The sequence below is a fragment of the Macrobrachium rosenbergii genome, chromosome 27, assembly GCF_040412425.1.
Source record: "Macrobrachium rosenbergii isolate ZJJX-2024 chromosome 27, ASM4041242v1, whole genome shotgun sequence".
Classification (NCBI taxonomy): Eukaryota; Metazoa; Arthropoda; class Malacostraca; order Decapoda; family Palaemonidae; genus Macrobrachium; species Macrobrachium rosenbergii.
In genome coordinates, this window is record NC_089767.1 from 21,680,379 (window position 1) to 21,708,052 (window position 27,674).

The 27,674-nt window shown below is 45.0% G+C and overlaps 1 protein-coding gene and 1 long non-coding RNA gene across 2 annotated transcripts in view; one reads left to right on the forward strand and one right to left on the reverse strand.

Annotated features, from left to right (window-relative positions):
* The window catches only part of LOC136853476 (uncharacterized), a 159,093-nt gene that overhangs the window by 39,245 nt on the left and 92,174 nt on the right, over positions 1 to 27,674 (reverse strand). The gene's annotated exons all lie outside the window — the stretch shown is intronic.
* Positions 1 to 27,674, forward strand: part of NC2alpha (negative cofactor 2 alpha) — a 103,046-nt gene that overhangs the window by 3,302 nt on the left and 72,070 nt on the right. The window contains exons 2-3 of the mRNA XM_067129083.1: positions 15,821 to 15,893; positions 22,389 to 22,482. Coding sequence (XP_066985184.1) covers positions 15,821 to 15,893; positions 22,389 to 22,482 — 167 coding nt within the window. The remainder of the gene's footprint in view (positions 1 to 15,820; positions 15,894 to 22,388; positions 22,483 to 27,674) is intronic.

The window sequence follows — 27,674 nt, forward strand, 5'->3', positions numbered from 1 at the left end:
TTTGAAATAAAAAAAAAGTTACAAACTTAATTAACACAATTACCTTGCCATGGAACTCTTCCTTCATTCATAAAACCTTCAATAAAATAAACATGAAAGTCCGTGGGGGCAAATTTAAACTCTTTTAACAAATTCACATGAGAGTATTGAGTTAGTTTTTTCAACCACTGTTTCACTGGACATCTTACTTGATGTTCATGAATTTTTTTATATTATCAGCGGGCCAATTACTGTATAGCCAGAGTACTGTCTGTTGATGCCATGGCTGCTATGGAGGACTGAGGTAAAGAACTGTATTGTTAATGTTGAAGGTTTACCTGTACAGGGTGACTGTGTGGGCATAATTGCGCAGGTATAACTTAATGTTAGTGGCGGCCTTGAGACAAGGTTGTTAACTACTGATGGTAGAGGGAAAGCCCCTCCCACTCATTGGTCTGCACTCCACTTTGCTTTCAGCCGCTGTCGTGTGAAGATGTCTCTGTGCTTCTCTGCCTGACTGCTGTTTGCTTTGTTTTGATAAATTTTTGTGTGATTATTGTTTGTGCTATAGCTTAATTATGTATAAAACCCTCAATCACTTTAGCACTTTTGAAGAGGAAACCTCTGGGTTAGGCGCTATCCAGGGAAGGACAGACTGTGTATTCGGTTTCTCTCCTTTTTGAGGCTGATCCTCATTTATTATTGTATGTCACACCATGACATGAGTGTAATAAACAATCTAACCCAACTTCTTTTTTCAGGTGTTGTGGAGGCTGTGGGCCTAAGAGAGTTATGTGCCTCTCTAGGCCTCTAGGGAGAGCCGAGCGTCTTTCGAATTTAATGATCACTCTTAGGCTCAAGAGACCCGCAGGTATCAACTTCGACTGTGCCCAGGATGACTTTCCAGCCATGGTGTCTGGTAGCTGTAGGACTGCTCCTGCTCCCTTGGTAACCCCTCAACCCCTCAAGCAATATCGGGATTGAGTTCCCAGGTACTGCCATATACAGTACATCACCTCAGACTGATGTTCTCTGCACGCTGTTGCTGAAGGCACGCTCTGCGAATTCAAGAAGAGGAGAAGGAAGTCGTCATTGTTGTCTTCATCATTAAGTACTGTCACCTCCTCCCCCTTCATTTTTCCAAAGCTAGCTAGCAGAGGAAGAGGAAGGTTGCCTTGTGCTCCCGCTGCATTGTGCACAGATTCAACTGCTACCCGGGGTTCTCCGGAACCCTGGTGTATCGGTACTGACCATGGCAGCCCACCTACCCAGACCGCTGGTACCAGCCCTGGTAGCTCGCCTACCCAGTCTACGGGTATCAGGCCTGATCTCTTACTAGCGGCACCGTGGTACCTCTGCTCCTGTTGGCAGTGCATGGGTGCAACTGCTACCTGGGGTTATTCAGTACCAGTAATGGCCCCAGTAGTTCTCCTACTCGGGCCTTCAGTACCAGCCCTGGTCTCTCGCGAGTGATAGTGTTGCCCCTGTTGTCTAGCTGATAGGTGCAACCACTACTTCGGACCCCTGGTGCACCGGCGCCGGTAGGTCTCCTACCCGGGCCTTCCATACCAGCCCTGGTCTCTTGCTAGTGGTACCGCTGCTCCCGTTGCCAAGTGCATAAGTGCAACCACTACCCAGGGTTCTTTGGACTCCTGATGTACTGGTAATGGCCCTGGTAGGCCACCTACCCTGGCTACTGGCACCTTCCCTGGTCTTTCACTAGCGGTACCGTGGCACTGCTGCTCCAGTTGCCTACCACACTGGTGCAACCACTAACTGAGGTTCTTTGGACCCTTGGTGAACTAATACCAGCCCCAGTGGCCCTCCTACCTGGGCCACTGGTACTGGCCCTACGCTGGTGAAGTACTGACCCCAGTAGCCCATCTACCAGGGTTGGCAAGGGTCCCTGGTCTACAGACCCAGTCCTAGCCGGCAGCTTGCCATGTAATCACACAGACACACACACGCACTAGTAATTATCATGGTCTATTGGTATGTTATTACACAGACACACTTGTAGTTATCATGGTCTAATGGTGTTACCACACACACTTACTGGTTATTGCGATCTATTGGCATGTTATCACACACACACACACACAGTGGTAATTATTATGGTTTATTGGTGTTATCACACACTCACACACACTGGCAATTATCATGGTCTGTTGGTATGTTATCACGCAGACACTGGTAACTATCATGGTCTATTAGTATGTTATTACACACACACTGGTAAATGTCATGGTCTAATGATATGTTAACACAGACACACTGGTAATTATCATGATCTATTGGTATGTTATCACACAGACATGCACATACTGGTAGTTATCATTTTCTATTGGTATGTTATTGCACACACACACACACACTGGTAACTATCGTGGTCTATTGGTATGTTATCACACACACACACTCTCTGGCAATTATCATGGTAAAATACGACTTGTAAGGTAATGCATGGTATTAGTGGAACTTAAGCTTATGTTTTATGTAAGTAACTTACCCAGTAATTACTTAGCAGAGTTTCTACTTGAACAGCAGCTTAAATTTTGAAATTCGCGGTAGCTATTCCTTTGTTTTGTGTAGGTGACAAGATTCCACCCACTTTTGGGGTAAGATAGAGGAACAACTACGTCTGTAGATCAATTTGTTTCTGCCACTTGTATCATCCACACACCATGTTGACTAAGCAGCTTGGTTTTGACAATTGTTGTTTCTTCCCATCTGGTGAAGTATTCTTTGTATGGTAGCCTTTCGGCATTGTTTTTTCCCTGATTTGACTTTGTTACTGATTGTGACTTCTAGCTAGTTAGTATGTTAGATACTAGCTCTTCTAGTTTCCGGTATTGCAAGGCTGCAATACCCAGTCAATGAAAATTACCTATGACTCTCATACCCTGTGCACAAATTGCAGAGGGCAAGTTTGTACCATTGACCTGACATGCGACGAATGCAGGGATTGGGACAAACGTAAATGGAAGACCTTGACTTCTCATTTAAGTAAATTAGAGAGAGATCGCAAGAGGAAAGCAGCCGTTAAAGCCGGAGAGAAATTAGCTAGTCAGACGACTCCTAAAACTAGTGATGTAGTTATTCCTGCTGTATCCCCTCCTATTGCTCCTGTTTCCTCTGTATCAGTACATACTTAAAGACCACCTACTCCTGCTCCTGACTTTCACACTTCCAAGCCCGGTTGTTTCTCCAGCACGGAAAATAAATTTGAACAGAGAATTAATATGGTGATAGGTATAGTGGCCCAATTAGGGGCATTGATGTGTGTCCTTATGATAAGTTTGATAAGAAAAGTGAACGTGAAGTGTTAGTGGAGGAGGTGGCTGTTCGTCCCACTGATCCTCCTAGGCATCGGTCACCGCCATTCTCTCCTGAACCAGGGAGGAGGCATACCATTAGCCCAAGGGAGGTCAGTGGGGTCTGCCCATGAGCAGTCGCCCCCTCAGACCAGCCTGTTGCATCCCAGGTTGCGTCAAGAGACAGCAGCTGGAAAGGCGTCTCGGATGTGCATTAGCTCTCGTTTAGTTTGGGAGATTCATCGTCGTACCGAAGGCACCAATGGCGTTTTCCCGACAAGTCACATGCCATGGAGTGATGTTCTTCTTCCAAGGATCGAGCTCCTCAACTTCCCAGCAAAAGGCTGAGGGAGCCTTCTCTTAGTCCTCAGCCCTCTTGCAGTAAGTGAGTGGGACAGCCCGGAACGCTTCTCCTCTCCTGGATGCCAGGAATGAATATTTAGTTACTCCTCTTCGTCTAGGAAGCATCTTCCTTCTGACTCCAAGCGCCCTGCTTCTAGTGTGCAACGAAGTTCTTCGTCTAAGTGCCTGGATTCGGCTGAGCGCCATATATTGCCTGAATGCCTACCTTCGACCAAACCTCCTGACACAGCTAAGCTTCCTGAAGCGCCTGAGTGCCCTGTAGCACCCGAGTTCCCTGATGCATCTGCTCACTCTAGAGCTCCAACATGTCGTCGTGCATCTTCTCCTCTGCCTGCTCCCAGTTTCTCGGGGGAACCAACCAGTATTTTGATGTCGGCTTCAACAATTGCCAGCTTTGTCCAGTTCGGCGACTAATTGTTAGTCTGCTTCAAGTTTGGATCCAGCTTTAGCTCCTCCTCAACACAAGTTGGATAACATTCTGCAACTTCTTCACGCACCATCCACTGCAAAGGCACCTCCATCGGATGCTCCCTTGTCTCCAGTTTCGTCTGAAGAAGAGGATTTCGATCAAGATTCTCCAACAACTCCTTATGAGTCACTTCTGAAGTTTTTACTCCAGAACTTCTTAGATTTCTTCTCGCCTGCGACTCCTTTTATGACGAGTAGTCAGCCTTCGGACACTGCTGGACTCCGCAAGTTGGTTCCCTCATCCTCATCCAAGAAGGCCCTTAGTGAAGTGAAGAACTGGCTTTCCGAGAAGAGGGAGCAGGGTAAGGCCTGCTTTAGTGTCCCTCCTCCTTGTCTTTCTAGGCCTCCTTCCCTGGGAGTAGCTGCCTCCTTCCAGGGGAACTTCTCTGGTCTCATTGATGCAGGCCGTAGATCTGCTCTACAATTAGCGAAGGTATTCTTTTTGGCACAAGAGACGGACCACCTCCTGAAAATCTTTTTAAGACTTTTGAAGTTTTAAGTTTCATGGACTGGTGTTTAGGCACTCTTGCCAAGAAAGTTCAAGAGCCATTGCTGCTGCCTGATTACTCTTTGGAACTTCTGGGTTTTCTCTCCTGCGCTGACAAAGCAGTCACAGTTTGCAGGAAATTGCTTCGCTATACCCAGTGGGCGTGCTCAAGAAGAGGGAGCTTTGGGTTTCCTTTATGTCTAAAGGTGTTACTTCATCCCAAAAGTCACCGCTTTTATTTTCTCCGCTACATCTTTTCCCACAGACAACTGTTAGTGAGATTGTTTCTAGCCTGCATAAGAAGTCTACCCAGGATCTTCTGACACAGTCAGTGAAGCGACAGAGAGATTGGTCTGCAGTACCCGCCAGGACTACTTCTCTGCTGTCTAGGCACTTTTGGGGGGGCAGGCAGAGATCTCAATCTACGCCCAGAGGATCAGTTAGGTTCACACCCCGAACCATCGAGAAGTCATCAACTAAACCTCAGCCCGCAAGTGAGACCTCAGTCCTCCATGCCCCAGTGGGTGAGAGGCTCCTTCTCTTTTGGGAGAAATGGAGTTTGAGAGATGCAGACCAACACTACCGTTGCCTTGACGGCTTACTCGGAAGGATCGGAGAGTTATTCGGCCCTCTCAAAGGAGGTTTCCTTTCTCATCAGCAAGATGGCCATAGAACTAGTCAGGAACTCCAAGTCAAAGGGGTTTTACAATCAACTCTTCGTAGTGCCCAAGTCTTCAGGGGGGGAGGGTGTAGACCAGTGCTTGATGGGAGTGCTTTGAATGCCTCCATAGAGGAGACAAAATTCAATATGGAGACAACACAGTTGGTTCCTGCTTCCATCTGTCAGGGGATTGGATGATCTCCCTAGACATGCAGGATGCATCTTTTCATATCCCTATTCATGAGGATTCAAGAAAATAGCTCAGGTTTGTCTTCAGGGACCAAGTTTATTAGTTCAGAGCTCTTTGTTTCGGCCTCTCGACTACCCCACAAGTTTTTATGAGGGTACTTGCTCCCCTGGCAGGTTGGCTTCATCTAGCAAGGGTAAAGATCTCGCTTTATATAGACAACTGGCTACTTCGCTCTCTGACAATGGATCAATGCATGGAGGACTTACAGAAAACGATTTGCATGACTCAAGATTTAGGACTTTTATTGAATCTCCAGAAATCTCAACTAATTCCCACTCAGAGAATTCTTTATTTGGGGATTCTGATAGACTCTCGGAGTTTTCAGGCTTCTCCGTCCCCCAAGAGAGTGGAGGACTGTTTAAGGAAGGTGGACCTGTTTCTTGCCTTTCATTTGTGCACAGCAACTCAGTGGATGCATCTTTTAGGCACACTGGCCCTTGGAGCAGTTTGTAAGACTGGGGAGACTGCACATAAGGCTGCTACAGTTTTACCCGAGAGCCTGCTGGGATCGGAAGGTACACCAAGATCTTCATTCCTTTCCTATCACAGCAGAGATAAAGGAGGACCTTCGTTGGTGGAAGTCAGGAGAAGGGTTACCGGAGGGGAAATCTCTTCTCCCAGTCCAGCCCCGACCTAGACTTCTCTGACTTGTCGGATCTGGGTTGGCGAGCGCTCCTCGGGAACCGAGAAATCTCGGAAATTTGGTCCCTGAAGGAGAAACAGCTTCACATCAACCTACGAGAATTGAAAGCGGTTCACCTGAGTCTCAGTTATTTTGCAACAGAAGTCTGCAACAAGACGATCACGGTACTTGCAGACAACACCACAGCCTTGGGCTACATAAGACATCAAGGGGGAACACACTCATTCTCCCTGTGCAAGATAGCAAGAGATCTGTTGTGCTGGGCAGACCAGAACCAAACCCAATTAGTCACAAGATTTATCTAAGGTAAATACAATGTCCTAGCGGACAAACTAAGCTGCTGGAATAAAATCCTTCTAACAGAATGGACGTTAGACAGTTGGGTTTGCTCCAACCTTCGGAGATTAAGGGGACAAACGACCCTTGACTTATTTGCAACTTCTCAGAATCACTGTCTACCTCTGTTCTGCTCCCCTGTTCCAGGCCCTCTTGCATGGGCAACAGATGTGATGATACAAGATTGGTCGAATCTGGACCTTTACGCTTTTCCACCCTTCGGAATGTTGAGGGAAGTTCTCAAGAAGTTCCGCTCTTGCAGCAATGTAAAGATGACTCTGGTGGCCCCCTTTTGGCTGCAGAAGAAATGGTTTCCAGACTTTCTGGATCTCCTCATAGACTTTTTAAGGCTCCTCCCTGCTATTGCAATTCTTCTCAGACAACCGCACTGCAGGCGGAGGCCATTGCCAGATGTAGACGTGTGCCTCATCCAACAAGCTCTACCAGGCAAAGTGGACCTGGTGCAGAAGAAAAGGAGTTTCATCTTCTCAGACGTCTATCCCTCAAACAGCAGATTTTCTTTTTTACTTGAGGTCTTCTCTAGGAAGGTCTTCCTCCACCATTAAAGGCTACATAGCAATGCTCAGCTCTGTTTTCCATCACACAGGCCTCGACATTTCTTCTAATCAGGATATTTCAGACCTGATTTAAGTCATTCGACACCACCAGATCTAGAAAGGAGGAGAATTTCACTTGGAATCTAGATGCGGTGCTTAAGTGGTTATCAAGTGAGCACTTCGAACCCATGTGCTCTTCTTCTCGGAGGGATTCAAGTAGGAAGACTATTTTTCTAGTAGTGCTGGCCACTGCGAAGAGAGTAAGTGAAATTCAAGCGATCAACAGAAGGATTGGCTTTTTGAATGGAGGTGCAGTCTGTTCCTTCTTATAAGTTTTTTGGCAAAGAACAAGAACTCTTCACACCCTCGGCCTTGTTCTTTCACCATTAAGAGCATATCTGATATTTTAGGCACAGATAAGGAGGGAAGAGTGCTTTTCCTGGTGAGAGCCCTCAGGTACTACCTGCACCAAATCGAGAAAATTAGAAGGTAGTTTTCTAATTTGTGGTGCTCAGTCAAAAATCCCCCTAGACTTTTATCTTAGAATGCCATTTCCTTCTTGTTGAGGGACCTTATTATTGAATGTCATTCCCAAGTGAAGGAAAATGACTTGAAAGTCATGAAAGTTAAAGCTCATGATGTAAGGGCAGTGGCTACATCAGTAGCTTTCAAGCACAATCTCTCTTTATCCTCCATTCTTCAAGCCATGTACTGAAGAAGCAAGTTGGCGTTTGCAATGCACTATCTGGGGGATGTGGAAACTTTACGAAAACTGCAGTACCCTAGGACTGATGTCCGTGGCTGGCGTGGTGATGGGTAATGAAGTGTAGGAAGTATCCCTTTCTAGGTATTTAGCTTTTCGCCTTGTTCGTGATGTCGAGTTCTGGGGAAGCCTGGAGGGTATAAGAATGGAGTACCCACCAGTTTTTTAGTGTTGGGCAGTGGCTATGTTAATTTTTATGGTGTAGGTGATTTTATTGTTGGTTTTTTATTGTTTTTTGGTACTGTGCCCTAGGCAGGGGCAATGATATGAGCTCTGTTGACCTTCGGTATTCACCTTCATCACAAAGTTCCTGCTGTATGTTCTGTCAGCCTTTGGAGCATTTCTTTGCCGCAGAATATCCCACTTCCATAGAGACGACTCTGGCTATACTGTTAGGTCTCTACAGGTTGAGATGAGTGCCAACCGGGGGCAGTAATTATCTGCGCAGCTCTCTCACCAGGTAAGAAAACAACAAACATTGTATTGCAATACACTCCCTGAACACCTGAATTTAGCCCTGGTCACTGACCAGCCCGAACTATATCCTTATAATTTTACCCACAAAGTGGGTAATTAACTGTCAGCGTTACCAACGCTACAGGAAAAATCTTGTCAAATGATTACATGAGGTACCGTTGACAAAGCTGCTGCAAATACTGGCTGACAGAGGCCAACGCCCCCAATTGTTATTAGTTCGTCGTACTGTGTGGACGTGTCCCACATCAGGCGAACTTTTGGTCATTTAGCCTGACCCCCATTTAAAGAATCTGGATATCAGATCACAGCTTTGGACTGTTTTCAACGCCTTTTCTTTTGGATTTACGCTTTTTGACTGGATTTGGAACTTTTCTCCCAGTTTTGACTTTGGATTGGTACTTTGGACTCGTTATAGATAAGTCAGACAAGAAGACGTCGCCGTCTGCTAGCGCCGCTGCTTCTACTTCGCCTACAGCTTCAACAACCAAGCCTTCTACTGCTGGAGATGCTGCTGCTCATCGGTCCTGCATGTCCTGCAAACAATCGACATTGTTTGTATTTTATGTGGGAAGGTTCAGTGTGGTATCAGTCAGAGATGTGACGAGTGTAGGTTCTGGTCAGTAGATCAAATGGAGGATTATATGAAACAGAAAATCCTTAGCCTTGAAGAATAAGTGCAGGTCAGGACCAACTGTAGGGTTACAATCAGTACATAAGGAAGCGTTAGATTCAGAGTTATTCAAGAAGTTAGAGGACAGGTTATCAGCCAGCATGTCTAGCCTGATGAGTAAGTTAACTGAGAATAGAGATAAGTGTTAGTAGTAGCATAGCTGATTCTAATCGTTCTTTTTCAGCCCCCTGCCTATTCCAGAACCAGCCCTAACGGGTGCCGGGGGTCATGGAGAACAGCAAGCCTTGAAGGTAGGTTCTGCCTGCCCCCACGGCATGGAGCAGGCAGTGTTGGCAGCAGATTCCCCCCTTTGCACTCAAGGCATAAGTTCTGAGGTTGATGTAGAGTTAGGTAAGACAGACGAGTGGGGAAAATAGGTTAGGAAGTGTTCAGGAAGAGAAGTGGAAGGTGCAGTCTTCTTCGGGTTCGGTTGGGGTTTCTAGTGTGACAACTTTGTCTTTGGATCAGTCTTTGGTTTTATTTCCTGCTTCAAGTTCTTTACAACAGAAGGTTTCCAAGTCTGTGGTTCGTAGTTTGGATGTAGTTTCGGGTTTGTCGGGTTCTGAAGTGTCAGAGAATGCTCCTTCGTCTTCGAAGGTTCCTTTTCCTTCGGTGGATGAGTTTGGTTCGTCTTGCAATGGTGGTAATTCTGGTGATCAGGTTTTCAATTTGGCTCAATATAATGCAGAATTGTTGGGTTTATTACAGGGTTATAGATTACTAGTTAGGCAATGTTTCAATTTTGGGTTTTCCAATATTCACGATCACGCCTTGAAGAATTTTCCTCAGTTTGCTAATGATGTCTGTCAAGATTATCAAGGGGGGAACAGAGTCGGTCTAGTTTCTTTCTCTAAAAACTATGGCCTCTTCTGGTGCTTCTGAGTTTTCCTTTTTCCCTGATTTCTTCTAAGCCCTCTTCCAATGTCTTTACACAATCTTCTTTATTGGGTCACTCTTCGGAGGGCTCTTCAGAGTCTCCTCTCGCTCATCCTGTTTTCTTTGCCATTAACTCAGCAGAGCAAAGAATTTTTAAGTATGTAACTTACCCAGTAGTTACATTGCTATTGTTTCAAAACCGAACGGCAGCAAGAATTCAAAATTTGCGCCAGCAAAAACAAAAAACAATATGGTGGCTAGGAGATACCCCCTCTACCCACTGGTGGAGGAGTGAGGAACTACCTTAACACAAAACTTCAGTTGTTTCTGCCGGCTTGTGCTGTACACACCTGTTTGCAGCAGCTGCTAGAATTCAGGAATATTATGTTATTGGAATTTGGTGATGTACTTAGTGTTTTGTCTTCAATATTTAGTTAGGACAAGCAGTTACATCATTTCTAGTTTGTGTTATTTTAGCTACCCTATTTTCTTTGCAGTATGTCAGACTCGAGCTCGGTTAAGATTGGGACAATTAGAGTTTGCAGCAAAGGGTGCAAAAGTAGGTTAGCTAAAGAGATTTATTATGGACATACTGTTTGCGCAGCTTGTAGGGGTCAGGACTGTAACCCGGATTTGACGTGATGAATGTAGAGATTGGGATGAAGGGAAGTGGAAGATTTATTCAAGAAGGATGAAAAAGTTAGTCTCTGATAGGAGGCAAAAAGCTGCAGTTAGAGCTTCCTCTAAGGAAGTAGATAATCAGGATCATGATCTTTCCATTTCTCCCATTAACACCCCTCCTGTTAATCAACCTGTTCCTTCACCTGAAACCGATGCCGTGACCAGCTTCGAAGCCCGTATGAACGTGAAATTTTCGTTAATGCTTCAAGCTGTTGAGAAGTTGGGATCCTCTGTAAAATCCTTGGAGGATAAAGTGACAACTGTTAATGTTTGTGAAGTGAAGGAGGTGGCTACTCAGCCAGCTAGTGCTCCTAGGCAAAGGTCCCTGCTAGACTCCCCTTCCCCTGGGAGGAAGCATACTGGAGGCCTAAGGGAGGCGAGCGGGGTCTGCTCCCGGGTAGTCGCCCCCTCAGGCGGATCTGATGTTGACTCCCAGACCGCTAAGGAGCGCCATTGGAAAGGCGTCTCCAGAGAGGAGTTTGCGAACCTATCGAGTTTGGAAAAGTCTTCACCCAGGCACCAATGGTCTTCTTTGGGCAAGCCTCGCCTGCTTAAAAGGTCTCGCGGTGTCTCGCCTGAGACAGCACCTAAGAAGTGAACGCTTGTTCATGCTTCTCCTTCCCCTGGTTGTAGTTGATGGGAGGCTCCGGAGGTTTTTTCGCCATTCCGAGACGGTGAGGGAGCTCGGAGTTGGTTCCAAGGCACTGATTAACTTCTGCTAAGAAGAGTAAGAGGATTTTGCTTGACGTGGAGGCGCAAAAGCAGTCATTTCGACTGGATGATGAAGAGGAGGTAGCGCATGAGCGCCAGTTTCATGAGAAGTGCATTCTAGCGCCTGAAGCTTCGACTTGTTCGCTGGCGCCAACTCGCCTCTCGTCTGCCAGACGCTCGGGTTCTCCAACACGAATTTCCGAGCAGGAAGTTCAGGACCTTGGCGATTTCCATTCAAGCGAAGTTGGATAAGATTTTGGGTTTTGTGCAACCCACTCAGAACAAGACATTCTCTGGTAGTTGTTTCCCCTACACATTTGGACGAGGAAGCAGACGAAGAAGGTGATGAGAAAATAGAACAGGAGAGTCACAATTCCACCGCTTGCAAGAAGCTTTTGAAATTCTTTGTTGAGAGTTTTCTGGATTCATTCTCTCATGTAGCGCCTTCCTCTCCGGACTCTTCTCTCTCGAGGGATTGGAAGAAGAGTGCTTCGCAACTTACGAAGATTGTTTTGTCTTTTTCGGCACGGAAATCACTACAAGGGATCGATGTTTGGCTCCTTAAGAAGAGGGAGCACGGCAAGACTGTCTTCTGTCTTCCTCCTCCCAGACTGACGTCTCGGAGACAACTCTGCTACGAGACTGGGGAAGCCTTCTCTTTGGGAGTTTCTGCCTCCTCCCAGGGAGACTTCTCGGGGCTTATTGACGCTTCAAGACGTTCAGCTTTTAATTCGGCAAAGGTTATGTTTTCTACGCTCGAACTGGATCACCTGTTGAAGCACGTCTTTCGTATTTTTGAGGTGGTCAGTATTTTGGACTGGTCCACTGGAGCGTTGGGCCGCAAGATTTCTGCATGTTCTTCTTTGTATGAGGAGACGTTTGCGGATGTATCGGAAGTCCTTAACGTTTTAGGTCAAGGAGTTATCGACGCTGCTTTGGGAATGACTGCTATGTTTTCTTTAGGCGTCCTTAAGAAGAGAGAATTACAGTGTTCTTTCTTTACGAAGGGAGTGTCAAGAATTCAGAGGTCGGCCTTCTGTGGTGTTCAGAAGAAGTGCATCTGACACCCGGAAGGTCTGTCGACTCCCCTCTTCCTGACGTTCATCTGTACTCATATGCCTCAGATCAAGGTTGGGGAGCAACCTTGGAGGAAACCCATGCTTCGGGCCTCTGGAGGGATCGGGAATGAGAGGAGTCAGTAAATCTTCGGGAACTCAGGACTATAGAGGAAGCCCTCAGGTGTTTTTTTCAGTTCTAGTGCGCAACAGAGTAGTGCCTCTGTTTTGCGACAATGTAATGCTGTGTCATATCTGAAGAACCCCCCCAAGATCAACAGAACTCAGTACTGTAACGCATAGAGTCCTGAGAAGGTGCGAAGAACGGAAAGTGTCTCTTCTTCCCCAACTTGTATCGGGGAATCTCAACGTACTGGCCGACTCATTAAGTCGCTCTCATCAGGTATTGGGGGGAGAGTGGACTTTGGCTCAAGTAGTATGTCAGGTTCTCCGGAAGTGGCCAGCATCTGTGGACTTTTTCACAACGAGATTACACTATTGTCTTCTGGTTTATTTCTCACCAGTGGTGGACCCTGTGTCGATAGGCACTGTTGTGATGTTACAAAATTGGAACCACATGCAGGTGTATGCTTTCCGCCATTTGGTCTCATTCATCAGGTAATCAGGAAATTGTGGGAGAGTGTCAAGATGTCTTATGACTCTAATAGCTCCTTGCTAGCCCTACGCCCTTGGTTTCCGGAATTCCTAAGCTCCTTACAGAAGTTCCAATGTTCCTTCTCATGCGGAAGATCTCAGACAACTGCATTTTCACCATTATCATCCAAACCCTCGCATGCTGAACCTAGTTGCAAGGTGACTGCCGAGTGAGCAGCTAGACAGACTGGACTCTCTAAAGCAGTGTCTGGACAGTTTTCTTTCAGCTTGAGAAAGTCAACCCATAAGCTTTACCAGGTCAGAAGGACAAAGTAAAGAGTTGGTGCTGTAAGGAAGGTTATTCCACCTCTAGACATTCCATAGCCAAAATAGCTATTTTCTTTTATTCCTTTGGAAAGTCAAGGTTCTTTCATATTTGGCTATTGCTGGCTACCACTCAACACTTAGCAGTGCATGTGGTTTCCATCTTCCCAAAAATTTCTAGTAGTAAGATCATTCATGATTTATTATGTTCCTTTAAGATTAAACGTCCTGTCTTGCCGACTCAGGCTCCTCCGTGGGATTTGTCGAAAGTTCTAACATTGAGACAACTAATTAGAAGGTTTTTTTTCTTACGGCTTTAACTACAGCTAGGAAGGTGGGCGAGCTTCAGGCAGTTTCTAGGCTGGTTTCCTAGGCGGGAAATGATATGTATTTGTCTCTTCTTCTGGAATTCATGGTGAAGTCGGAGTCGGTGGTTAACCCTCTGCCTCGTTCATTTAGGGTTCTTTATCTGCAAGAGTTTGTTAACCGGCGATCCAGCGATGATGTCCTTATGTCCGGTGTGAGCATTAAGTCTATTTATCAAAGGTTGAGAAACTCCGTCTACGTCCGCGTACACTTCTCGTCTCTCCACGGAATCCTTTCTGTCCGCTGTCAAAGAATGCTATTAGTTACTTTCTGAGGGAGATGATTTCCCAGGCTTCTTCATCGTCTTCAAGCTCTGTATACCCTGAGTGCACAGTATTCGGAGTATGGCCACTTCATCTTCCTTGCTAAGGACTCATTCATTGTCTTCTATTCTGGAGGTGGCTTCTTGGAAGTCCGTCTCAATGTTTACTTCCTTTTACTTAAGAGACATTCAGTTCGCCTCGTCGGAGGGTTATTCTCTTAGTTTGTGTGTAGCGGCTAACTCTATTATCTAGGGTACGTTCATTTAGCTGAGGTGGTATTCTCTTAGTGCAGAGGTTCTTAGGTTAACCAGATAGAGGAATTCCTTTTAATCATTAGAATCTTAGGCAGCAGTAATAGTATAATCACATGAACTTAGGTTCAGTACGTTTTTAAGTATCTTAGTCTTTGATAATTTCCCTACAAGAGTCCAAGGGGGTTCTCTAGTAGGCTAGGCTCTTTCGTCGGCTCTGAGATACTTCTTTGCTCGTTGAACATCAGGTCTTATCCGTAGGATCAGCGGCTTGGCACACTGCTTCATTCCCCTCCATACATTAGAGGCACTGAATAGCCACATGGGAGGTTCATCGTACTCCTCCATACATGAGAGGCTCTGAATTACTGAATAGCCACATGGGAGGTTCATCGTACTCCTCCATACATGAGAGGCTCTGAATAGTCACATGGGAGGTTCAATGTACTCCTCCATACATGAGAAGTTCTGAAGAGCCATATGGGATGTTGATGGACTGAGACAATACTGACCTGACTGACGATAAAAGTACTCTCCAGCATGTCTCTTTACCAAAAGCATTGATTGATATGGTAAGTGTATGACTAAACAGATATCCTATGCAGAGCAGATCAGTGAGCTACCATCTCTGCGGTTGTAAAAAGGGGGCGTGCCACAACCTAGATGGGTCTCCCTCCAGCATGTCTCTTCACCGAAAGCATTGATTGATATGGTGACATACATTTACAGATAGTAGCTTGATAATTCTCCATTGACAGGTCGGGGCTGAATTAGGTTGATCCCACCTCCATTAAAATTTTGTTAATTGAGCTAATTCAGGTGTTCAGGAAGTGTATTGCAATATGAAGTTTTCATTATATAAAACTAAAATTGTAATACTTACCCTAACACCTGAATGATTCCCACCCTCCTCCCCACTTCAATTTTTGATAGTGAGTAACTCAATTGGGGATGTCGGCCTCTGTCAGCTGGTATTTGCAGCAGCGTTGTTAACGGTACCTCAGGTCATTCATTTGACAAGATTTTTCCTGTAGTGTTGGTAACGCTGACAGTTAATTACCCACTTTGTGGGTAAAATTATGGGGATATAGTTCAGGCTGGTCTTGACCAGGGCTAATTCAGGTGTTCAGGTAGGTATTACAATATTAGTTTTATTATGAAAACTTCATTTCAGTGTTAGCCTATTTTAGGTCATTAACTTTTCTTATGTAAATTGTTATTTTACTGTCCACGATTTCCCACCACCTTTCAATGTGGAATCAGCTAAGTAATTACTGGGTAAGTTACTTATATGAAAATGACATTTTTATGATAAAGTTTTATAGGCTATATACTTTCCAAGTAATTACAGATGGAGCCCGCCCTCCTCCCTGCACATGGACTTTTTTTTGCACAAACAAATTGATCTATTGGCTTAGTTATTCCTCTACCTTCTTACCCTGAAAGTTGGTGGGGTCTTGTCACCTACACAAAACAAAAGAATTGCTACCGCAAATTTCAAAATTTAAGCTGCCATTCAAGTAGAAACTCTTAGCTAAGTAATTATCGTGTAAGTATATATAAAACTTTATTATAAAAATGTCATTTTGTGTTTTATTTTTTAACATCATAGCAATGTTTTGTTCTTTAACATCAATTTACTGTTATATTCTATCATAAGTGTAGTATTTTGTAAATTTTGCCTTTCAAAGTAATTTTAAAAATTTTCCTTACAGTATTTATCTTTTACAGGCAAGAATCAAGAAAATAATGCAAACAGATGAAGAAGTAGGCAAAGTTGCTGCAGCTGTACCTGTTATTATTTATATCCTTTAATACAGTGCCATGGTTTTTTTTTAATAAAGCAAAGCAGGTTTAATTTGCTTGGAGATTGCCTTTCTGTCTTAATCTAAAATATTTTATGGAAAATACAAATCATTGTTTTACAATTACCTTTCGTTTCTGCTCAATGCAGGTAGACCATTTACGGAGTTCACACTGACTTGCTAGTGCAGGTTAAGGCCACCACTAACGTTCAGTCATACCTGTGCACAGTTGGCCTGTGCAGGTAAACCTGAATGTTTGTGAACAACCTGGCCAGTTTTTCCTGCCTGCACAGGCGACCTGAGCAAATAGTTGATCTCAATTGATATGCCTCTGGCCAAACAGCCTGCGCAGGTGTACTTGAATGTTAATGTGGGGAGACATCTTTTTTGGCTTGGTTCGTTTTCCGTCCCCAACAGACAGTATGTACCGGTCAAGAACAGTGTTGAGTTTTTGTAAAGTTAAAAGTCTTTATACCTAAATTAATGATGTATTGGATTTACTTGTTTTAGTTGATGTGGGTGTCAGAATAATATACAGTCCTGTATATATTTATAATTTTGTAATTTTTTCACAAGCAAAATAATTGTGTATAATGAAGGCCGAAAGTGGCAGCATCATTCCTGAATGTGTTGTAGATTTCATTGAAATCTATATGAATGAGACTTTGCTTGGGCAAGTAGAATCCAAAGGCTATTGTAACAGATTAAGCCTGAGTATTTTTGTTGGTGGTTATAAACCATACTTTATGCAAGTCACTTTTTAAATGAGAATACATAATCACTATGGTGATATGATGTAAAACAAGAATAGGCCTATAATGTGTCTGTTCATGATTATGCATCATATATGTCATTCATTTTTAAAATGAGAACAAAATACTGTAATATTCTACTTTGTATTGAAAAAGTAAATATTAGACTAGCCTATGTATATTTATTCACTGCTCACATCCCATGAATTTAGTCTAATCAACACACAAATGAAACAGGAATAGTAGTAAACTATGGATCTTCACTCGTTGTAACACATCATACAAAAATCTTTCTTAAAATGGAAATAAATCAGTATTAAGCATTTTAATGAAATGGAAAAAAACAATATTAGGCCTATACATGTCAACTTTGAAATAAAAACAAACAATTAATAACTTAATTAACAGAATCCTTTTGCCATGGAGCCCTTCCTTCATTCATAAAATCTTCAATAAACATTATGAAAGTCCAAGGGGGCAAATTTAAATTTTTAACAAATTCACATGGGAGTACTGAAATAATTTTTTCAACCACTCTTGCACTGGACATCTTACTTGACGTTCATGAATTTTTTTATGTTATCAGCAAGCCAATTACAGACAGAGCATTGTCTGTTGGTGCCATGGCTGCTACGGAAGACTGAGAAAAAGACTGTATCGATAGTGGAGAAGATTTGTCTGCGCAGGCCAAATGTGCAGGCATAACTGTGCAGGTATAGCAAAGTTAGTGGCTGTCTTTAAATAACAGGTGAGGTGTCCTCACTGGTGGACCCCGTCAGACTCCTGGTCTTTTGATGTGGGTTGGGACTGTGATGTACGCACCTGTTACCATAAAATGATTACTGTACATGTTTAGATCAACGATGTTATCCCAGCTAAGTTGGTAAGCTCACTCCTCTAACTCTTTTAAACTTTTTTTAACTGATTACTTGGTAATTTTAAACTTTAGATAGGGCTTTTACGACCAAGGGAAACATTAGTCAAACATGGCTTTCAGCACTTGTTTGTTCTTGACATGTTTGTAAAGTACTGAAAGCCATTTGATTGTTCAAGTATCTCATAAGATGGGGGATGGGAGTCCTGGCAACAGACCTAATTGATCTATCATTTTCTATGGGTTCTGTATAGTTAGCATGTAAGTTCTCTTCAATTATAACTTTGGTTTACTGAGAATTGACTTTTCACAAATGGTGATATTTTGTTAGTTTTGTGACCTGAAGTAGGGTCAGACTATGAGATATTGTACTGGAGGTGGTTGCATCTAAAGTAGGGTCAGACTATGAGATATTGTACTGGAGGTGGTTGCATTGATCCACAGGAATTATTTCAAGGAGCTTCTTTGTAGGGAGTGTGAAGGATGGTAGGCTGCTCAGTGTCTCAAGTTTGGTTCCTTGTTGGAGAGGACAGGAAGGCATTTTCTACATCTCCCTTCACTTTGAAGGGAGATGATGCAATTTACAAATGTGATGGTGGCCAGTCTCCTATCCAGGCTTCTTGAGGGAGGAGGTCATGCCTGACTCATGTTGTCCAATCTGTGTTTGATGCTTTTACAGACTTGTAAGTGCTGATTACTGTCCAGCATGGTGACCATGCCTCCAGTAACTGGTCACCCATGTGCAGATTTCCTATATTGATTTTAGTTGTCTGGATCTATTCCTCAAGGAAAGACTGTAGTTTTGATCTATGAAAAATGCCCCCGCCTCCCCAATGTGCCTTTCTGGTAGTGATAGACCTTAAAAAAATCATATTTCCATTGTACTGTTCACTTAACCACCATGCAGGCTTTCCTCAGGTTTCTAGCACCAGTAATGACCTGATCACATACAAACAGGATAAGTTTTAGAAGGTATCTGGACAACTGATTGGCATTGGCCCTTGGTACTGAGATTAACACAATGGATGTTTTTGCTTGACCTGCAGAGGACACTCAAAAGATTCTTCGTAGTGTTGGATGAATGTAATGATAATTGGTGTAGACACGTAGCAGTTACCCATAGGTCACTTGATTACAAAAAGATGATCATTAGAGTTCATGCAGGATTCATTCTCTACAATTACAGTTAAGCAAGTCAGGGTTGGTAATAATACAGCCAGAAAGTTTCTCAGTTTAGGTTATGGGCAAAGTGGCAGCAGACCTATGATGATTGCAGAACACCAATAATTTAAGAGTAGAAATGGTTCCTCTTGTTCAAGGAATTGTCTTTGGTGGAGGTCGGAAAACAGGCTACTGTACTAAAAGGGAAGTCTCTCTTTCCTCTGAACCCTGACCTGAGCTTCTATGCAGACGCATCCAACTTAAGCTGGGGTGCAATTCTGGGGTACAAGAAAGTCTCCAGAAGGTGGATAACGGAACAGAAAAGTTGGCACATACTCTTGAAAGAACTGAATGCGATCAGTCTAGGATTACAAGCCTTTGCTTCGGAAGTTCGAGACAAGACCATTGCAGTGCACTCGGACAATATGACACCCTGGCCCACATAAGCAAGCAGGGGGAACTCACTCCTCTCTCTGCGAGGCAGCATGGGCCTTCTTCTCTGGGCTCATCAAAATCAGACAAGGGTGGTAACAAGATTTGTGCAAGGCAAGATGAATGTCCTAGCAGACCAGCTGAGTCGTAGCAACCAGGTGATTCCCACGGAATGGACGTTGGATCTATTGGTGTGCTTAGAGCTGAGGAAGCTGTGGGGAAGGCCAACAACAGACCTTTTTGCAACCTCCAAAAATCACCATCTTCCACTTTATTGCTTTCCAGTTCCAGATCCCGCAGCATGGGCAACGGATGCCGTGCTGTTGGACTGGTCCGACAAGAGCCTGTACGCATTCCCTCCCTTCGGGAAAAACAAATTCAGGTCTCATGAGAATCCTTCGATGATCTTCATAGCTCCTTTTTGGCCTCTAAGGGAGTGGTTTCTGGATCTGATAAGTCTCCTGTCTGATTTCCCAAGACTACTTCCTCAAAAACACAAGCTTCTAGACAACCTCATCTCAGGTGATTCCGTTAGGGGTTATCCACGCTGACTCTGACAGGATTCAAACTATCAAGAAACTCCTCAGAGCTAAGGGATTTTCAAGAGCAGCTGCTGAAGCTATCTCTAGGTGCAGGAGACAGTCTTCAGCCAATGGTTACCAAAGTAAGTGGACTATTTTGTGCACTTGGTGCCGAGCAAATCACTCCCCTTCTTCTAAGACATCTTTGACAGAGATTGCCAATTTTCTGTTGTTCTTGAGAACTTATAAAAGGTTGGTCCTCATCCACTATTAAAAGTTACAGAGCAATGTTAGGCTCTGTATTCAGGCACAGAGGCCTGGATATTTTTTCATATCGATATTTATCCGAACTTATTAAATCATTCGATACGACGAAGTACCTTGAGTCCTGTGTGATGGATGATGGTGGAATGGACCACAGGATACAGTGTGCTTGGATGAATTGGAGGAGATCATCAGGAATATTGTGCGACAAGAGGATTAGTGCAAGAGTAAAAGGAAGGTTTTATAAAAGTGTAGTTAGACCAGCGATGGTGTATGGGGCTGAGACGTGGTCAGTAAAGAAGGTTCAAGAAAGGAAGTTGGAAGTGGCAGAGATGAGGATGTTGAGATGGATGTGTGGAGTCAAGAGAAAGGATAGGATCAGAAACGATTATATTAGAGGGACAGTCAAAGTGGTAGAAGTGTCAAAGAAGATTCAGCAAAGATGATTGCAGTGGCTTGGTCATGTCATGTGAAGAGAGGAGGATCGTGTGTGTAGAAGGGTCATGGACATGGAGGTGGTCGGAAGGAGGAGGAGGGGAAGGCCAAGATTCAGATGGAAAGATAACGTAGCAGACATGCAGGAAAAAGGGTTAAGAGAACAGGATGTGCAAGATAGAGGAAGATGGGCAAGGCTTACACAGAACAGCTACCCCATATAGAGATGGGTAAAGGGTGAAGACAAAGAAGAAGATACGACAAAGTGCAAAGATCATGGAATCTGGACGTGGTACTTAAATGGCTTTCAGGTCCACCCTTTGAACCTATTGATTCTGCTTCACTGAGGAACTTAACTAAGAAGACTTTATTCCTAGTAGCCTTGGCTACAACCAAGAGAGTGAGTGAGATCCAAGCTCTGGATAGGAGAATCGGTTACTCTAATGGAGATGCGATTTCCTCCTTTACTCTTGGTTTTCTCGCTAAGAACAAGAATCCAGCCAAACCTTGGCCTCGTTCTTTTAGCATTAAGAACCCATCTCAAGTGGTAGGTTCATTAGATGAGAAAAGATTCCTTTGTCCATAAGGGCTCCCAAGTGCTACCTCCATAAGACTGACAAGATAAGAGGTGTGCCCAATCACCTGTGGTGTTCAGTGAAGAACCTTTCACAATCTCTCTCGAAGAATGCCCTCTCTTTCTTTCTAAGAGATCTCATTTGCGAGTCACATTCACAAGTGGGAGAAGAGCTTCTTCCTGTTGTGAGAGTGAGAGTGCATGAGATTAGAGCCGTGGCTACGTCCTTATCGTTCAGATATAATGTTACTCTAGCCTTCATTCTCCAATCCACTTATTGGAGATGTAGGTCAGTTTTTTTGGAGCATTATCTACTCGATGTTGAAACAGTTTTTAATGATTGCAGTAATTTGGGTCCTTTATTGGTGGCTGGCACGGTGTTGGGGAAGGAAGTATAGGAAACATTCCTTCCATCCTTACTCTTTGCCTTGGAAATCTGGTGTTGTGTTTTAGGGGAGACTGGGGGTACTCTGTACTGGGACACCCTCCAGGTCTTTTAATGGTTGGGTGATGGTGTTTTTAATCTTTTGGTGTAAGTATCAGTGTTGTTATCTGGTGTTGTGTGTCGGTACTGTGCCCAGGGCAGGGGCAAACTTACTCTATTTTGCTAGCGTTTGGAGAAGTCCTTCACTGCGAGGTCCCCATTTATGTAGCAGGTGACACTTGGCTGTACCGCCAAACCTCTACGGTGCAAGATGAGCACCACCAGAGGCAGCATCTTTCTGCAGCAGCTCTCTTACCAGGTAAGGAACAACAAACATCGTATTGATGTTAACTACTTTCTATTCTCAAATTATTGTTTAATACTTGAGGTAGAATAAGTCTACGAGTCCCACCACCTATCAATGTGGGAATCAGCTATGTAATTACTTGGCAAGTTACTTATATAAAAAATGACATTTTTTAATAAAATAAAGTTTTATATATACTTACCAAGTAATTACAGAGTGGGAGCCCTCACTCCTCCCCTCTCATGGATATTATGGTATAAACAAATTGATCTTTCTTGCTGTGTGTTGTTCCTCTTCTTCCCTGAAAGTGGGCAGGGCTAGCTACTTACACCAAAACAAAACAAAAGAATTGCTACCGCGAATTTTCAAATTTTACCCGCCGGTTAATAGAAATTGTTAGCTCTGTAATTACTTGGTAAGTATATATAAACTTTATTGTATTATAAAAATGTCATATTTTTTACAGCTATTTTTTTATTCTTTTATGTTTACTTTAAAATTTGATGTTTAGTATGTAAAGTATTTCATTTTCCTTTTTCTTACCTTCCTTCCATGATCAAAATTCTTGAATTATTCCATTTCCAGCTACATGCAGTACTTTAGAATTATGGCATTACAGCGGTTGCTAAAAGCATTTAAGAATTATTGTGGAATACATGTAAATTGTCAGTGACTACTACATTTTGTATGGATAATTTCAAGTTTAACCATGATTATTTAAAGATTTATTTTCCTTAATTACTTAAGTACCGCGTGGTTTAGAATTGTTTGTGGAGTCATTGTTAACCAGAGCTGGAGAAATCACCACAGCACGTCATGCCCGAACTCTTACCCCTGCTCATTTGTGAGTATACCTACTGAAGCTATTGTCTTGCTAGTCCATAGTACAATCATGCTACAATAGAATGCATTACTTTACAAAATATACTGTTTGAATCCTATTTTTGTACATGCAACTTACCCGTCAGATATATACTTAGCTATAGTCTCCGACGTTCCCGACAGAAATTCAAATTTCGCGGCACACGCGACAGGTAGGTCAGGTGATCTACCGTACCCGCTGCTGGGTGGCGGGAATAGGAACCATTCCGTTTTCTAATCAGATTTTCTCTGTCGCTGGTTCTGGCAACATCTGTTGTTGGTTCCTTCTGCTTAGATTTTCATTTTTCGCTTGCTGAGGATTATTTTGGACTGACCTTTGGTGACGTATTGGATCTTTGGCTTGGCATACGCTTTTGTGGATTGATTTTGATTTTGGCTTTGGTATTTTCTGTAAGAATGTCTGATCAGAGTGTTGCACCTGTGTTTCGTGTGTGTGTTAGGTCTGATTGTAAGGTGAGACTACCGAAAGCTTCGGTAGATCCTCATACTGTGTGTTCGAGGTGTAGGGGGAATGATTGCTCGATTGAGAACACTTGTGTTGAATGCGAGAATCTCACTGATCTGAAATGGAAAGCTTTGAACTCTTATGTACGCAAGTTAGAGAAGGATAGAGTTAGGAAGGCTTCTTCTAGAAGCTCAAGTAGGTCTCTTTCTAAGGAGGTAGAATTAGAACCTAACACTCTTCCAGATTCGCCTGTCACTCCTGTTGTTTCAGCTCCTTCACCCTTCTCGTCGAACCTGTGGATTCGCTGCCGGAGATGGCTGCAATGAAGGCCACGATCCAAGATGCAGTTGCAGATGCGTGCTTTGGAGGAAAAGAAAGTGAGAAGTGATAGTGATGTGTGTAGTGTCCCCAGTGTAGTGGAGGGGGGCGTCTGACCGGCTCCACATCGCTCCTAGGCCTAGACCTCTTCCAAACTCCCAGACCCAGTGGAGGAGGAATTTCGACAGCCGCAAGGGGGATGAAGAGCGCTCCCAACGGTCAGGCGTCCCTTCGGCAGCGCCTGTTGACGCGTCCCAGGCTGCCTTAGATCGCCGTAGAAAAGGGATCTTGAAGAAGTGTTTCTCGCCTTCTGCTTCTTCTTCACCCAAGCATGGTTGGAGTTCGGCTGAGGAGTCGCGCCCTTTGAAGAGGACTTGGAAGGCTCCTAGAGGAGACGCATTGGACTCTAGCCCTGAGCGCTTCACTGAGGGTTCTCCTGTGGCAAAGAAGAGAACTCGAAGATCTCCCTCCTCTTCTTCTGGTGGTCAGGAGTCCACCAAGCAGATCCTGGTGGGCCTCCAGGCTCAGCTCGCTGCTCTTGCTGGCTCTTTATCAAAGAGCTCTTCTCGTAGGAAGGATGCCTCTCTTCCTATCAAGTCCTCCAAGAGACACTCTTCTCCCAGCAAGTCGTCTTCTGTGAAGCGTTCTTCTGTTAAGCGCCCCTCCAGCAGCAGGCGCTCCTCTCCTGGTAGGTGCTCCTCTCCTTGTAGGCGCTCCTCTCCTTGTAGGCGCTTCTCTCCTAGGCGCTCTTCGTCGGCGGATAGCGCCTCTCCTCCCAGGCGCTCGCGCCCTCGTCGTCGTTGGTCTTCTCCTGTTGGAGATGCTTTCTCCCCAGTGAAACGCTCTTCTCGTCAGTCTCGTTCTTTGCCTCGTAGAAGCTCCTCGCCAGCCTCCCTCCCTTCTGGTAGGCGCCCCTCTCCCAGCAAGGTCTCCTGTACCGTTCGAGCCTCTTCTCCTGTCAGGCGCCAGTCATCTAGCAGGCGCTTCTCTCCGGATCGTCGTTCTTCAGTGGACAAAGGCTCCTCTCCTTCTAGGCGCTCTTCTTCTGGCAAGTGCCCTTCTACTTCCAAACGTTCTCCTCCTCCTTCAGGCCTGGAGGTGTTATCGGAGGACGAATCCCCAAGGATATCAACGTTTCTGATTACAAGAGGTTGACAGCTTTGCTGGTTCAGGAGTATGGAGATTCCCTCAAGCCTGCTTCTCCTCCTTCTCCTGGTTCCATGCTTTCGAGCACCAAGGCCTCGAAGTCTTCCTCTTTGGTTAAAATGCGTCCTACGATCTCGATGAAGAAAGCGCTTAAAGGCTTCGGAGAGTGGCTCTCTTCGAAGAAGGATGCCGGCAAGACTGTCTTCTCCTTGCCTCCCTCTAGGCTTTCAGGCAGAGCGGGAATGTGGTACGAGACTAAGGAACCGATGGGGTTAGCCCTCCCCTCATCGGCTGGCTCAGACTTCTCTTCGCTCGTGGATTCTTCCAGAAGACTCTCCCTTAATTCGGCCAAGGCTTCTTGGGGACTTTGTGAATTGGATCATTTCCTCAAGGGCCTTTTCCGCGTGCTGGAAGTTTTTAACTTTATGGACTGGTCTCTAGGGGCCTTAGCTAAGAGGAGTCTTGAAGAGGACTCGGTCAGTATGGAGGACCTCAGCAGTGTGTTGTCTTGCTTGGACAAGGCTGTTAAGGACGGCTCTATGGAGATCGCTTCCTGTTCGGCACTGGCCTGCTTAAGAAGAGATCAGTCTTCAGTGCTTTCCTCTCCAAATCGGTTTCTCCTCTCCAGAGGTCTTCCCTCTTGTACGCTCCTCTGTCTAGCCATCTTTTCCATCAGACTGTGAAGGAGGTCTTTCGTTCTTTGTCTGAGAAAGCTTCTCAGGATCTGCTGGCGCAGTCGTCTAAGAGGATGAGACCTACTGCTCCCCTTGCTAAGAAGGAGAAGGCCCCCTTTCAAGAGCCCTTTCGAGGATCCAGGTCTATCAGGAGGCGTGGGGCCTGAAAGAAGATCAAGACCTTCAGGACTCCCTACCAGGAAGTCCAAGTGAGAAGCAAGTCCTCCAGACGCCAGTAGGTGCCAGACTTCTGAAGTTCGCCGAAGCCTGGGCACAGAAGGGGGCGGACGAATGGTCCCTCTCTATCTTGAGGAAGGGTTACCTCATTCCCTTCATCTCGAAGCCTCCCTTGACAACAATTCCGAGGGAGTTATCAGCGAGATACAAGGATCCTGTGCGGAGGCAAGCCCTTCTGCTAGCCGTCGAACAAATGCTAGCAAAGGCTGCCATAGAACTGGTGCAAGATCTTCACTCCCCGGGATTTTACAACCGGCTTTTTCTAGTGCCAAAAACTTCGGGAGGGTGGAGACCGGTCTTGGATGTGAGCTCCTGAACTCGTTTCATCAAGAAGTTCTCTATGGAGACGACGTCCTCGGTTCTGTCGCTCTTCGTCAAGGAGATTGGATGGTGTCCCTGGACCTTCAGGATGCTTACTTCCACGTTCCCATCCATCCCTCCTCCAGGAAGTTCCTAAGGTTCATGGTAGGCGGCAGAACCTTTCAGTTCAGGGCTCTGTGCTTGGACTTTCCACAGCTCCCCAAGTGTTCACGACCATTCTCAGGAATGTAGCTCACTGGTTGCATTTGGAGGGGGTGAGGATTTCCTTGTATCTCGACGACTGGCTAATTCGGTCCAATTCGAAAAACCGTTGTCTGGAGGACCTTTCTCGTACTTTAAATCTGGTTCAGTCTCTAGGACTTCTTGTGAACCTCGAGAAGTCTCAGATGATTCCTCAGCAGGAAATTGTCTACCTGGGGATTCTGATGGATTCTCGGGGTTTTCGAGCATTTCCCTCCCTGGAAAGAAGGGAACGCTGCCTTCAAAAGGTGACAGACTTTCTAGAGAAAGACAGATGTTCGGCGAGGGAATGGATGAGTCTGCTGGGGACCATTTCCTCGCTGGAACAGTTCGTTTCTCTTCTAGGAAGGCTTCACCTAAGACCTCTACAGTTCTTCCTGAAAGAATCTTGGGATCGAAGTCCCAAGAGTTGTCAGACTCCTTTCAGATCACAAATCAAGTAAAGGAACATCTCCGTTGGTGGTTAGACCCCCAGAAACTGGGTCTAGGAATTCCTCTGCAACCGCCGAACCCTCGCCTAGTGTTGTTCTCAGACGCGTCGGAGTCGGGTTGGGGAGCAACACTAGGCTCGGAAGAAGTGTCAGGCACCTGGGACACAGATCAGAGGTCCTGGCACATCAACATGAAGGAGCTAGTAGCCATTCATCTAGCGCTCATCCATTCAAACTTCTGGTCAAGGGGTCAGTAGTTCTTGTCAATTCAGACAACACCACAGCCCTGGCTTATATCTGGAAGCAAGGAGGGACTCATTCCTTCTCCCTGTACGTCGCAGCAAGGAGCCTTCTGTTATGGGTGGGGGAGAGGAACATCGTTCTCCTCACCAGATTTGTTCAGGGAGAAAGGAATGTGAGAGCGGATCTGCTCAGCAGGAAAGACCAGGTTCTTCCCACGGAATGGTCTCTTCATCAAGAGGTTTAAAAGGCTGTGGTTCCTGTGGGGAGACCTCATATCGACCTCTTCGCCACCCATTGGAACAAGAGATTGAGAACTACTGCTCCCCAATCTCGGACCCCAGAGCAGTAGCAATAGACGGCCTTCTCCTAGATTGGGAGGGTCTAGACGGTTATGCTTTTCCCCCGTTCAAGATTCTAGGGGAGGTGATAAGAAAGTTCGTTTCTTCAAAGGGCACCAACCTCACCCTGATCGCTCCCTTTTGGCCATCCCGAGACTGGTTCACAGAGGTACTGGAATGGATGATAGACTTTCCCAGGTTGCTCCCTCTCAGGAGCGATCTTCTCAAACAGCCCCACTTCGACAGATATCACAAGAACCTTCCCGCTCTAAACCTAACTGCCTTCAGACTGTCGAAGGACTGCTTAGAGCGAAGGGATTTTCGCACAAGGCTGCGAGGGCTATCGCCAGAGCCAGAAGATCCTCTACCTTGCGCCTCTACCAGTCGAAGTGGGAAGTCTTTAGGAGATGGTGTCGAGCTCAGAAAGTGTCCTCTTCCAGTACCTCTGTAATGGAGATAGCGGATTTCCTTCTTTATCTAAGGGAACAGTGTAACCTGGCGGTTTCTACCATCAAGGGATATAGAAGCATGCTGTCCTCAGTTTTTAGACACAGAGGTCTTAACATCTCCGATAATAAAGACCTTCACGACCTTATAAGGTCTTTTGAGACTTCTAAAAACAAGTCCCCTAGACCTCCCAGCTGGAATTTGGACGTGGTCTTAAGATTCTTAATGTCTGATAAATTTGAGCCTCCTCGATCTGCCTCTTTCAGGGATTTAACCAGGAAATCGTTGTTTCTTTTTGCTCTTGCTTCTGCTAA